This window comes from Megalobrama amblycephala, linkage group LG1, assembly GCF_018812025.1.
Source record: "Megalobrama amblycephala isolate DHTTF-2021 linkage group LG1, ASM1881202v1, whole genome shotgun sequence".
Lineage (NCBI taxonomy): Eukaryota > Metazoa > Chordata > Actinopteri > Cypriniformes > Xenocyprididae > Megalobrama > Megalobrama amblycephala.
In genome coordinates, this window is record NC_063044.1 from 75,217,824 (window position 1) to 75,231,404 (window position 13,581).

The 13,581-nt window shown below is 42.1% G+C and overlaps 2 protein-coding genes across 2 annotated transcripts in view; one reads left to right on the top strand and one right to left on the bottom strand.

The window, feature by feature from the left end:
• Positions 1-13,581, top strand: part of LOC125247564 (CXADR-like membrane protein) — an 824,350-nt gene that overhangs the window by 644,611 nt on the left and 166,158 nt on the right. The window lies entirely within an intron of this gene.
• Positions 1,496-9,249, bottom strand: LOC125246899 (zinc-binding protein A33-like). The gene is made up of 6 exons (XM_048158012.1): positions 8,838-9,249; positions 8,347-8,442; positions 7,882-8,112; positions 7,782-7,804; positions 7,582-7,700; positions 1,496-3,318 (listed from the first exon to the last, which is right to left on the bottom strand). The coding sequence occupies exons 1-6, from the start codon at positions 9,231-9,233 to the stop codon at positions 2,813-2,815; spliced, it is 1,371 nt and encodes a 456-aa protein (XP_048013969.1). The 5' UTR covers positions 9,234-9,249; the 3' UTR covers positions 1,496-2,812.

A 13,581-nucleotide genomic window follows, 5' to 3' on the forward strand; every position in this document is an offset into this window, starting at 1 on the left:
AATAGCAGACAGTGATGCTGCATGCGTGTGTCCATCTGTTGTGTGTATTAAATATCAGAGACGCGCCGCAGCTGCTGCACAACATCACACACACACTCCTTCACAACACATACTGCTCACTTCACAAGAGAAAGACTTTTGCTTAAGAAAATGCATGAACACAACACTCTAGAAATTCAATGATTTGTCAACTTCAGTTAGGTTTAGTGTTTCTTCTTGGATCTGGTTGATCACAGGTCTCATGATCTGAGCTCATGCTCCTCTGTGTTTGAGTGAAGAAGTTCAGTCATGCTAATTCACTTAAAAACACTGAGGTTCATGAGCTCAGATCAATGAGACCAAAGATCAGTCTTTCTAATTGAAAGAAAGCAAGTTGACAAAAAGATTGAACCCAATATTTGGTGATAATATCATGTAACAAGAGATTTATAAGCAGTTTTTTTGTAGGAGGGTCATTTTTGTCAGTATCATGAAGTCCAGGTGTGTCGATCACTGAGATCATTTTACCCATCCTCACTGTAGTTTCTGAGAGTTTGTACTGGCTGAGGATTGAAACACGTTTCTGCCGATGATGGTGTTTCCACTGGAACGTTTCCCAGATCCAGTTTTTCCCAACAGAACCAGTCTGATCTGGTTTTTCCTCTCAGTCTCATCAGGATCTTCTGCTGGAGACTCTCCTGAAACTACAGCAGAAACATCAAATCACTTCATATTTTGTATTTGGTAGTTTTGGGGTAACTCAGCTGTCGGGTCAATTTGACTGACAATACCAACATCTTCTTGGAACGTTAGCCTTCTACAAACATGGCAAACACTGGATCTACACTCATCTACACTGTCCTGCCAAAAGAACCAGGGCTGAAACCTGACGCAACATCGCTTAACAAAAATTAGGTTGGGTAATTGTGTACCCAGACTGCTGGGTTCTGCCAGTTGAGTCTTTTTAAACACGGAAGCTCTGCAACATAAATAACTTACGACATATTTTAAGATGCGCAGTCAGTTAAAACAGCTCAAACATGCATTTAAGTCTGGGACTAAAATAATTGTTGTCTGAAACTGAGCATTTGTTTATATAATCCACACTCTGAATGTTAAAGCAGTGTTGAAGTTAGTGAGATAATTAAGTGTTAAATTGAGTGATGACTGAGCATTAGTGATGAACACCTGCTGTTAACAAGCAGAATCACCTGAAATCCCGGCCCTTCTTCCTCTGATGTTGAAAACCACCAGCAGAAATACCATCTGAGTGCACTGATGTGGACAATAATGACTGTGGAATATCAGCCCGTGGCAGAAGAACATTCAGATCTACCACTGATGATCTCATGTATAGAAGAGTTTGATGATCATACACCTGAGCAGCAAGTCCATCATTAAAACAGCAAGACAGGTAGGACACAGTGGGTAGACAGTTGATTCAGCTTTTTTCCATTTTTTATTATATAACGTATTATAAATTTACATTGTTTGAAAATATTGATTTATAAAGAAAACAGATATGTTAATTCTGAGTATGTGAATTTTTGTTTAATCCAGTTGTAGTATGCATAGAAATTTTAGACTTGTAATCCATGTTTTCACTGTTATACAGTAGGGGGCGCTATAACGCATCTTCTGAAAGAGTAATGAATCTCCTGATCAAAACAGATGAAGAAGAAGGAGAAATGAGTGACAGAAGCATTGCTGAAGCACATGTAAAATAACGAGATCATCAAACAGCATATAAATCAAAACTTCCTGACATTACTGAATGAAATGTTGAAGAGGAAACGACTGTTGATGGACTCGATCTACTCTATGTTTCATCATTGTTCTGAATCTGATCCGGATGCAGTCTTTGACAAAAACATCACTTTCTCAACTGTTTGTTCAAAATGTTGCTTTTTTATGAAACTTACCCACATTTCAGTGTTGATAAAAAAGAATGCATGAAGCTATAAAATGTTTTTTTGAGTGGAAAAAAAAGCAGAGGGTCTGTTCTTTCTTTTGATATATTGACTGTTCAGATGTTCATAGTTTAGTTTAATGAGTATACTTCAGTGTATTTTCATAAACTAAAAGCTAACTAGTAAACTATCAGTATGCCTACAAGCACACTGATATTAGTGTACTTAAAATATACTTGAACTTTAAGTGTACTTAATAAAATAAACTTAAAGTATACTTATTTTTTTTGGTAAACATTTAACCTTCAAGTGATTATCAATATTAGTCAATCTTTGTCAGAGATTTTAGTGAGTCATTTGTTCTGAGAATCAGATTTATGAACAGCTGAATCAAGTATTTCTATATTAAGTATTTATATTTCATTTAACATTGTTGTGGATCAGCAAGAACCTTTACATCCATTTACTTCAATGATAATTTCACCTCTAGAAATACTGAAATAATTATTCATTTAGTCTCATGATGAACAAACAATGAAAATGTTCAAATGTAGAATTTACTGATTCAGTGATTTGATGTAATACAAGAAAAACATTATGATATATTATTATATATAATTATTATATGAAAAGTTCAGAAATGATCAGACACACAAATAATCAGGTAAATGAATGATAAAATAGTCTCTAATTGGTGTAATTGTGTGAAGTGGAACATAAATGAAAACTTCTTTTTGATAGATCGTTTGTATTAAAGCAATATGAGAGTTGCTGTAGTGCTGGATATCAGTCATGTGATCATCACGGCCCAATCACAGCCACCGTACTGATATTCAGATCAACAGCACTCCTAGTCATGTGATCTGGATTAAATATTGGAAACATGATGAAAGCAGGAAGATCCAGACCTACAGGAGTAACATTTACTGACTATTGACCGCTAAGATCCTCAGAGAGTGAGAACAACTGAAGAATGGAAAGAGTGTGTCAGTGAAGGTGTGTGTGAATGTGTGTAGATGTGTGTTAGTTACAGGATCAGAGAATGACACCGTTCCTCCATCATAGTCCAGATACACTCTCAAACGATCAAGCTTCTGTTTAACACGAAATTCATTCACAGATGATTCACACTCTAAATCCTTATCATACTCCATACTCCACACATCATCAGTGTTGAAGAAATCACATCCCTTCCTCTGGTTTGATGCTGTAGTTACTCCAACAGTCCACCATGAACTCTCTTTAACCTCTATATCCCAGCAGTGTGTTCCTGAGTTAAACCCCTCTGAACCCAGAACACAGTAATAATAGTCAAATCTCTCTGGATTATGAGGAACAGGTTGATCAATCCTGCTGTCTCTCACACTGGTCAGATCATCAGACAGGACGAGATCTGGATTCGCAGTGTTTGGATCCAGAATCACAGGAGCTGATGAGACACAATCAACAGATGATTTTATTCTGATGTTCATATAATGATCAAGAGTGAACCAACACAGATTATTATGAATAGCTTGTTTGCAATCACATGATTCTGATGACGTGTGAAATTCAGATGGAGGGCAGGAAGTGAAAAGCAGAATGTATGAGATGGAGGAAAGTGCTTAATGTACTGGTTTAGACACTATTACACTATTATTATAAACAGAAAATCTCAACATATGTTGGACATGATCCTTCTCCAGTGCCTGGTTGTGTAAAACACCTCAAGTATGAGACTGTAAGGCGTCATTTCCAGGAATGTCTATATAATTATGGGATTGTCTATATTATGTGTCTATATAATATATAAAGTCTTTGATTTAATCCCTTAAACCAGTGGTCTCAAACTGCCGGCCCGGGGGTCATTTGAGGTGTCAATCACAGCAACGCCCCCCAGACAGTTTGAGTTTGAGACCCCTGATTTAAACAGTTCTCTAAAGGAAACCTCTAAGAGACCCAGGTTTTGCTGTTATAAAATACTATTTTTGCCATGGAAACGTTATTTGTTAATACATTCGTGTTACGTGTGTAATTTGATCAAGGTTTATGTGAATAAAAGCTTGCTGCGTGTAACACTAATGGTGAAGTTTTCTAAAACAAATGTTATAGTTTGGAAATTACACTTATTTTAAGGTGCTTAAAGGAAACGGGACATCCTCCTACTCCAGAAAACAATTGAAAGCATACAAAACTGTGGAGGAATACTACTTTTTTTGTTTGTGGTTGCATATGCAAGTTACATTAACTTTTGACAAAGTAGTCACTGTACACACAAACACAAACAGATGCAGGATTACAAGCCACTTTTCCCAGCATTTCCCAGTCAATTTGTTTAATTTTTCCCCCTGATGAACAACAACTTTTGGTACATGATAAAAGCTCTTTGTGGATCCTTGGTTTAAACGATTAGAGCAAAACACAGGCATTTCATAGTGTGTTACGGCTATGGAGCAGTGTATACTTTGTTTTCCTTTTCTCTTTCAGGATTGGTCCTGGGCATAACAAGAGGCTGCTGGTGATTGGACCGCAGGGGAGATCCGGACTATAAATTTGCCTGGGATTCCTCTGGAGGGCCCTTTCTGCCTCTTTGTTTTGATTGCTCATGATTGTTCGATACTGTGTGTTTGTCACGATCACCTGTGAGAGTGCCCTTCAGCCACTTGAGGGCACTCCTTCCCGGACTCTCTGTTTCACCCATTTCATGGACTACATTTCCCATAACACACTCCCCGGACTAATCACTATTCATCATTGCACCCAGCTGTTGTATATTTTGTCATTAGTGTCTGTGTATTTAATCTGAGTTGTTTCTGTCTGTTCTTGTGGTTCATTGTTGATTGTCACCCTCCTGTTTGGTTCTCCGGTTTTCGTGTTTCGTGTTTCTTGTTTTATGTTTGGATTGTTGTTTATGGATTCTGACCCCTGCCTGTATCTTGGACTACGTTTTTGGAATTGCCCTTATTAAATATTTGCTGCTATTGGATCTACCTTCTGTCTTTCTTCGTGCCGTGACAGAATGAACCACCAACACAGATCCAGCAGCATGAGGATTCTTCAACCAGCCACTTGCGGGGAGCGCGTGACATTGCTTGGGGCAGTGATGGCTCTACGCCAGGAAGGAGAAGAAGTACGGTGCTTCTCTCAGAGGTTTTGGACGGTGGCAGTGGCACTAGAATATAATGATGAGGCACTCAAGGACATTTTCAATGCAGGTCTGGATGACCCGTTGCCCCAATGGGAGATGAAGGGGCTTCAAATCTTGGACTTCTGGGGCTTTGTTAGTTATCTCCGTTTCCCACACGGAGGAATGGGAAGAGGAGGAGGAAGGCTCCAGCCAGTGAGTCTGCTCCAGAGCCCGCTCCAGCCAGTGAGTCCGCTCCAGAGCCCGCTCCAGCCAGTGAGTCCGCTCCAAAACCCGCTCCAGAACCCGCTCCAGCCAGTGAGTCCGCTCCAGAGCCTGCTCCAGCCAGTGAGTCCGCTCCAGAGCCCGCTCCAGCCAGTGAGTCCGCTCCAGAGCCCGCTCCAGCCAGTGAGTCCGCTCCAGAGCCTGCCAGGGAGTCCGCTCCAGCCGGGGAGTCCGCTCCAGCCGGGGAGTCCGCTCCTGCCGGGGAGTCCGCTCCAGCCGGGGAGTCCGCTCCAGCCAGGGAGTCCGCTCCAGAGCCCGCTCCAGCCAGTGAGTCCGCTCCAGAGCCCGCTCCAGCCAGTGAGTCCGCTCCAGAGCCTGCCGGGGAGTCCGCTCCAGCCGGGGAGTCCGCTCCAGCCAGTGTGTCCACTCCAGAGCCCGCTCCAGCCGGTGAGTCCATTTTGGGTGAGCCACCGTCTCACCCTCGTAAGCGGAGGAGAAGGAGGAAGAGGGCTTCCTCCATCCTTCAAGGTCCTTCGACTATAGAGACTGTTCATGCTTCACCGAAGCGCCCTGCCCTGCCGGCGCCAACGAAGCGCCCTGCCCTGCCGGCGCCAACGAAGCGCCCTGCCCTGCCGGCGCCAACGAAGCGCCCTGCCCTGCCGGCGCCAACGAAGCGCCCTGCCCTGCCGGCGCCGCCCAGGCCGCCAGCCCTGCCGCCTCCCAGGCCGCCAATCCTGCCGCCGTCGTCCAAGCCTTCTGCTCTGCCACCACCGCCCAAGCCTTCTGCCCTGCTACCTCTGCCCAGGCCACCTGAACCATTGAAATCTGCCTGGTCAGTTTCTCCAGCACCACCCTGGCAATCAGCCAGGACTCCAGACCTGCCAGTGCCCGCCTGGTCAAATCCTCCAGCGCCGCCCTGGCAATCAGCCGGGACCCCAAACCTGCCAGTGCCCGCCTGGTCAAATCCTCCAGCGCCGCCCTGGCAATCAGCCGGGACCCCAAACCTGCCAGTGCCCGCCTGGTCAATTCCTCCAGCGCCGCCCTGGCAAACAGCCGGGACTCCAGACCTGCCGGTACCAGCCTGGTCAAATCCTCCAGCGCCGCCCTGGCAATCAGCCGGGACCCCAAACCTGCCAGTGCCCGCCTGGTCAAATCCTCCAGCGCCGCCCGGGAAATCAGCCGGGACCCCAAACCTGCCAGTGCCCGCCTGGTCAGTTCCTCCAGCACCGCCCTGGCTTTCAGTGGGGCACCCTGGATCTGGCCCGCCGTCCCTCCCCCTGATCCTCCTCCTGTCCACCTCCCTCCTGAGTTTTTTGTGTTTGTGTTTTTGTTTTTTTTTGTTTTTTTTTGTTTTTTCGGATGGAGCGTCTGGTAGCCGCTCCTTTAAGGGGGGGTAATGTCACGATCACCTGTGAGAGTGCCCTTCAGCCACTTGAGGGCACTCCTTCCCGGACTCTCTGTTTCACCCATTTCATGGACTACATTTCCCATAACACACTCCCCGGACTAATCACTATTCATCATTGCACCCAGCTGTTGTATATTTTGTCATTAGTGTCTGTGTATTTAATCTGAGTTGTTTCTGTCTGTTCTTGTGGTTCATTGTTGATTGTCACCCTCCTGTTTGGTTCTCCGGTTTTCGTGTTTCGTGTTTCTTGTTTTATGTTTGGATTGTTGTTTATGGATTCTGACCCCTGCCTGTATCTTGGACTACGTTTTTGGAATTGCCCTTATTAAATATTTGCTGCTATTGGATCTACCTTCTGTCTTTCTTCGTGCCGTGACAGTGTTAGCTCTGGTGAAAATATTTGTACACATTGTGATTTATGCTCCAACAGCATCTTTTGATTGTCTATAACCTCAATGCCCTACTGACCATGCTTGTAACATCTTAATCATCTTGGGAAGCTGTAGGGGGTGAGTGCCTTGTTTCTTTTGTTGGCCAACAGGCCATCAGCTTTTCTCCTGTTTTTAGGCAGATACGGAGTTAGGTTATGTTGCTGTATGTTTTGTTTCTTTATTTTGAGTTACAGGGAAGTTAGTTTTATTGTGGGGAAGTTAGTTTTCAAGTGATCATGAAGACATTGTTGTGTCATTTATGTTGCGATCTTTACCTAGACCAGGGATCGTACAAGTGTTTTCTTACACTGTAAACCCAGGCAAGTTCTACTAACTCAATAAATTTGAGGCAAATGATTGCCTCTATTTTTGTAAGTTTGCAAACTTAAAAATCATCAGTAAGCATAGCTAGCTGTAAATTACAAATAAACATTAATTTAAATAAAAATATATATTTAGTGTTTTGTTCTTCTTAATTTAATGCATCCCTCATTTCCAGCTCAGATCTTCTGCAGTCAGACTCACTGTTTTGGACGATGTCCTGCATCTTCTTCCAGACTCTGAACGGCAGGTTGCCCAAGTAACGTGACACATGAATCAAAGCTCCAGAAGCCATCTGTGGATCCGGATGTGAGCTCTGGACTCTGGAAGAACATTCAGGAGTCAGAACTGCAGTGGCTTTGGATCAGAACCAGAGAGACCAGAGACAGGAGCAGATCACTCACCTTTCCATTGAGACTGGAAACTCCTGCAGAACAAACACACCATTTATCATCAAGAACTCAATCAATGAACCAATGATCAACCAATGATCTGAAATCAGACCTTCAGAAAGCAGACGTCATTGGCTTTCATCATCTCCTCCATGTCTTTGATTGTGTGTGAAAGAGCTGAGATGTGTCTGTTCATCTCCTCCAGCTTCTCCTTCATCATCTGCTTCTTCTGCTCCTCTTCCTCCCTCAGAGCAGTGATTGTAGCTTCTTCTTCATCTCTGAGAAACTGATGAAGCTTCTCAAACTGCTGTTTAATCTGACACTCTGTGTGCTCAGCTTGAGACTGAAATCAGATCACATTCACTTCAATCATCTCCATCAACACACATCAACACTTCATATCATTCCTATCAGAGATAAACTCAGATACCGACATATAACGGATCCAGAAGCAGATTGATGCTCGTTATTTACAGAAATAATAAACTGGAATCCATTATATTAAATATATCAGATCATAACTGTATATAGTGATCCTACAGCTGTAATGAAAATGACTCTGATTCTGTTTCCTCACCTTGATGTGTTGAACTGTTTCCTCAAACTCTCCTTTCATTTCTTCATTGTGTTGAAGTTTTTCTTGTAAGGACTCCAGTGCTGTATTGAGCTCCTCCTAGAGTTGAACAAAAATACATAAAACACCAGATTATAGTGAAGAAAAGACAGTGATATGATCATATGATGCTGTGGAAATTTATTTGCCCAATCCTGATTTCATCTGTTTTTGTGAACACCTCAAACTAAACTGATTCAGAAATTAAAATCTACTATAAAACAAAGGCAGTGAACACAAAGTACAGTTTGTAAATGACAATACTATTTATTTAAGCAAAAGAGTTATCCAATAACAACTGGATCTGCGTGAAAATGGATTTGCGTAACGTAACACATTACTTTCTGTTTCAGGGAGCAGGGACATCACTAGAGGGGCAGAAGGTGTTTTTAGGGGCCTCCCTCTAAATTGACTAATTATTCCTTTACATGTGAAACAAGAGTCATTTTTCTTACCTTATATGATGGGACAACTTCATTGATGGGTCTGACTGTGTGTTTGATGTGTTTCTGTGAAGTAAAGCACACTACACACACAGGCTGTTTGTCCTCCAGACAGAAGAGTTTGAGTTTCTCACTGTGTAAACTGCAGATCTCCTCAGATCCTGATGAACGCCTCTCATTTCTCTCCTTCAGGAACAACTCACACAAGTTTTTTAATGCAAGATTAAGAGGAGGTTCATCTCTTGAGGATCTTCTCCTGCAGACAGGACACTCCTGAGTTTTCTTGGTTCTCCAGAACAGCTGAAGACACTCTTTACAGAAACTGTGACTACATGATAAAATAACAGGAGCCTTGAAGATTTCATGACATACAGGACAAATATAATCATCTTCAGCTGCTGAAGCCATTTTCACTCCTTGAGCTCCAGCAATCTAAACTTTACTTTCACTTTCCAAATGACAGTTTAAAAAATGAAAAACCTCGAGAACCACAAAGATCTGCTTTCTGTTTAGAAACAAATGTCTTCTTTAAAGCATTTTTTTTTTCATTCTCCACTGATTGCTGATTCTTTACTGCTTTTGTCGAGACACGAGAGTCAGTCTGACAGAAAGCTGAAATGAGTCAGTCTCTTCCTGGTAAGTGTTGTAAGAGGGTGGAGTTTATGATCACATGGGTGTGTTCAAACAGGTCAGATGACTCCATTAGGATTTCTTCAGGTTAAATTTGAACAAAATGCATTCAAAATTAAATAGCATTGAATCTCTCAAGTGTAATGCTAGAAAACATTTGATCAAAAAGACCATGAGAACATAAATATTGATCATAAAAACACTCAAGGCCCTTTATTTTTGTGTTTTATTTATTGCTCTTCACAGCAAAATCCCCAGTCTTAATTGAACACTTTTTAGTGGAAAATGCTGTCGTGTAAACGGCCCCTGAATCAGTGTTGAATTAATGATAATTAAGTGATTAATCAAGTGATGACTGAGCATTAGTGACGAACACCTGCTGTTAACAAGCAGAATCACTGAAGGAAAGAGAAATAAAGAAAAGAGACGAGCAGAAACACAAAACTACAACTGACTTCCAGCCATAGTCTTAAACCGGGTTCACGCTGTATGATTTATAATAGTCTTTTACGATTGTTTCTTGTCAGATTGTACGAACATGATCCCTGCTGTAAGCCATGTCACACTGGGGGATCTCAGTTGTCATTAAAGCATCTCATTAATGTCAGACTGTACGGCATTAAATATCTTAAGATCTCAGCGGAGGAGATTAAACAACTCCACACAGAGAATTATCAGCTTCAAACAAGTTTGACTTTATTTCTGTCACATGTCTGCAAAAGTTCTAATTGAGAATTAACAGAGGTTTAGATGTTGATGTTTTATCTAAAATATAGTTTAACCATTATGGTGATCAGTGTTTGGTTTAGTTGGGCATTTAACAGTTTTTTTTTATGGCAGCAAAAACAAGAAAAAATGTGATCAGATTATGTTGGCTAAAAGTGTTGGGAGTAACACAACACAAAAGTAATTATTTTACAATTACATATTACTTTTTGTTGTAACGCAGTAATATAACGCATTAATAATAAAATTTGGGTAATATTATACTCGTTACAATCTCAGTAACGCATGTTACAACAATGCATTTTAACCCGACAATCCAGCACCAGAGAAAAAAACAACTGTTTAAATAGTAAAGCTGGCTTTGGCCACGCCTTACTGGCTCGGAGTGAAATGAGAACAGATGCGATTTGCCACATGAAGTCAGTAAACAAACTTCCTAGCAACTGCACAGCACTAAAATCAAACTAGAAACAACACAAAAACACTTACAGTATGCAGATCCTCCTGTAGCTTGAATGATTCTCTCTGATATATCGTGCAGCCCTACTTTGAATTACCATTGTGTATGAAATGTGCTATATAAATAAAATTGCTTTGCCTTCCCTAGTAGCTTGAATTTTGGATCGGGCTCTTGGCTGAATTCTGGATCGGGCTCTTGGCTGAATTCTGAAGTGGGCTCTTAGCTGAACTCTGGAGTGGGCTCTTAGCTGAACTCTGGAGCAGGTTCTTGGCTGAATTCTGGAGTGGGCTCATAGCTGAATTCTGAAGTGGGCTCTTAGCTGAACTCTGGAGTGGGCTCTTAGCTGAACTCTGGAGCAGGTTCTTGGCTGAATTCTGGAGTGGGCTCATAGCTGAACTCTGGAGTGGGCTCACGGCTGAATTCTGGAGCGGGCTCTTGGCTGAATTCTGGAGCAGGTTCTTGGCTGAATTCTGGAGTGGGCTCATAGCTGAACTCTGGAGTGGGCTCACGGCTGAATTCTGGAGCGGGCTCTTGGCTGAATTCTGGAGCGGGCTCTTGGCTGAATTCTGGAGCAGGTTCTTGGCTGAATTCTGGAGTGGGCTCTTGGCTGAATTCTGAAGCGGGCTCTTGGCTGAATTCTGGAGCGGGCTCTTGGCTGAATTCTGGAGCAGGTTCTTGGCTGAATTCTGGAGCGGGCTCTTGGCTGAATTCTGAAGCGGGCTCTTGGCTGAATTCTGGAGGGGGCTCATGGTTGAATTCTGGAGGGGGCTCATGGCTGAATTCTGGAGCATGCTCTTATCTGAATTCTGGAGCGGGCTCATGGCTGAATTCTGGAGGGGGATCATGGCTGAATTCTGGAGCGTGCTCTTGGCTGAATTCTGGAGGGGGATCATGGCTGAATTCTGAAGTGGGCTCTTAGCTGAACTCTGGAGCGGGCTCTTATTTGAATTCTGGAGCGGGCTCATGGCTGAACTCTGGAGAGGACTCTTGGCTGAACTCTGGAGTGGGCTCATAGCTGAATTCTGGAGCGGGCTCTTATGTGAATTCTGGATCGGGCTCTTATCTGAACTCTGGAGAAGACTCATGGTTGAACTCTGGAGTAAGCTCTTGGCTGAATTTTGGGGAGGACTCATGGCTGAACTCTGGAGAGGACAGTACACACTTCTCAAAGTTCTGACCAAAATCCCTAAAAGTTTGAGGACAAAGGACTGTAAGGACATTATGGTAATTACATACAAGAAAAGGAGAACTGGGCGTAGGACACACCCAAAACTCTGATTGGCTTAAACAATCGGAAAGGCGGAACCAACAAACTGTTCAACACTCAATATCGTGCATTGTGTTTTTGCTTTTGCTTTTTCGCCTTGGCCTTTGCTGAGTGGGTGGACCGAACATCGTCCTACCTGCAAGCTAAACCTCTTCAAGACTCACTCAAACCCCTGCATGAACCTTCGTTGAACTTCACAGAAGAAGACTCACTCAAAGTCTTAGTTCCAGCAACTCCTTGATACAATCACTCAACAGAGACTCCATTTCCTGCAAAGCCAACTATTTTCCCACAGGGTTTTGCTACCTCGTGTAGCAGACTTCAAGTGGTAATCTCCAGACACCATGAAAACACAACCACACCACGAATGGGATGATGGGTTCAGATGGATTTAATCCCCTTAAACAGAGTAGTGTGAGGCAATATTAGTATACACAGATCAGGCCTACTCTCTTATTCCTCTGCTTCTCAGTCTGCATACACGGCGTCTGAGCATGAACGCTTAAACTATAAACTATATTTAACATGAGTATATGTAGTACTCAATTATCATAACATGACAACGTAAATAACGTAATAGACAATACATAACATTTGCAAAAGTTAGCATCCAAATATGAAATAGAATGAAATAGAAATGCATATGTAACATTTACTATAAACTCTAAATTGCATCAAAATTTGATTGTTAAATCACTATGTGTACAATAAAGTTCTTTTTTTGCACAAACACACTGTATCATTGCATGAAAATGTACCATGAGGCAGTTAGTATAGAAGGTCTAGTATACACTCAAGTATACATGCATTCTAAATCAACTCGCGATTAAATTCAAATAATACAAAATAAACATTTAAATTAATCACAGATTGACACAACATACCTTAAACAGAGTAGTGTGAGGCAATATTAGTATACACAGATCAGGCCTACTCTCTCATTCCTGCATGGAAAAATACATGTGCAAACTTTTAACACAGTTAAAAGTACTACTTTCACGGAAAATACGCTAATCACACGGATGCAAGTTATAACAGAAACTCTTAAAAGTGTTTTAACATCATGAATGTAGCGATTACGTTATAAAAAGACAGTTAATGCAAGATATATGAGAGAGAGAAAAACTACCTCTGCTTCTCAGTCCGCATACACGGCGTCCGAGCACGAACGCTTAAAGGGTTAGTTCACCCAAAAATGAAAATTATGTCATTAATGACTCACCCTCATGTCGTTCCAAACCTGTAAGACCTCCGTTCATCTTCAGAACACTTTTTTAAGATATTTTAGATTTAGTGCGAGAGCTTTCTGTCCCTCCATTGAAAATGTATGTGCGGTATACTGTCCATGTCCATAAACGTAATAAAAACATCATCAAAGTAGTCCATGTGACATCAGTGAGTTAGTTAGCATCGACAATACATTTTGGTCCAAAAATAACAAAAACTACGACTTTATTCAGCATTGTCTTCTCTTCCAGAATCCTTTCCATTGAATTGATTCCATTGAATTGATTCCACTGAATTGATTCCATTGAATCCTTTCATCTGTCGGCGTTGGTAATGCACTTTTACGTCATTGTTTTTGGCGATTAGGATATCCGCGACATGCACACTTACGCACCATTTTAAAAAATAGCTTGAATACAGCGTGCATCTCCCTCAGACTGTAAACG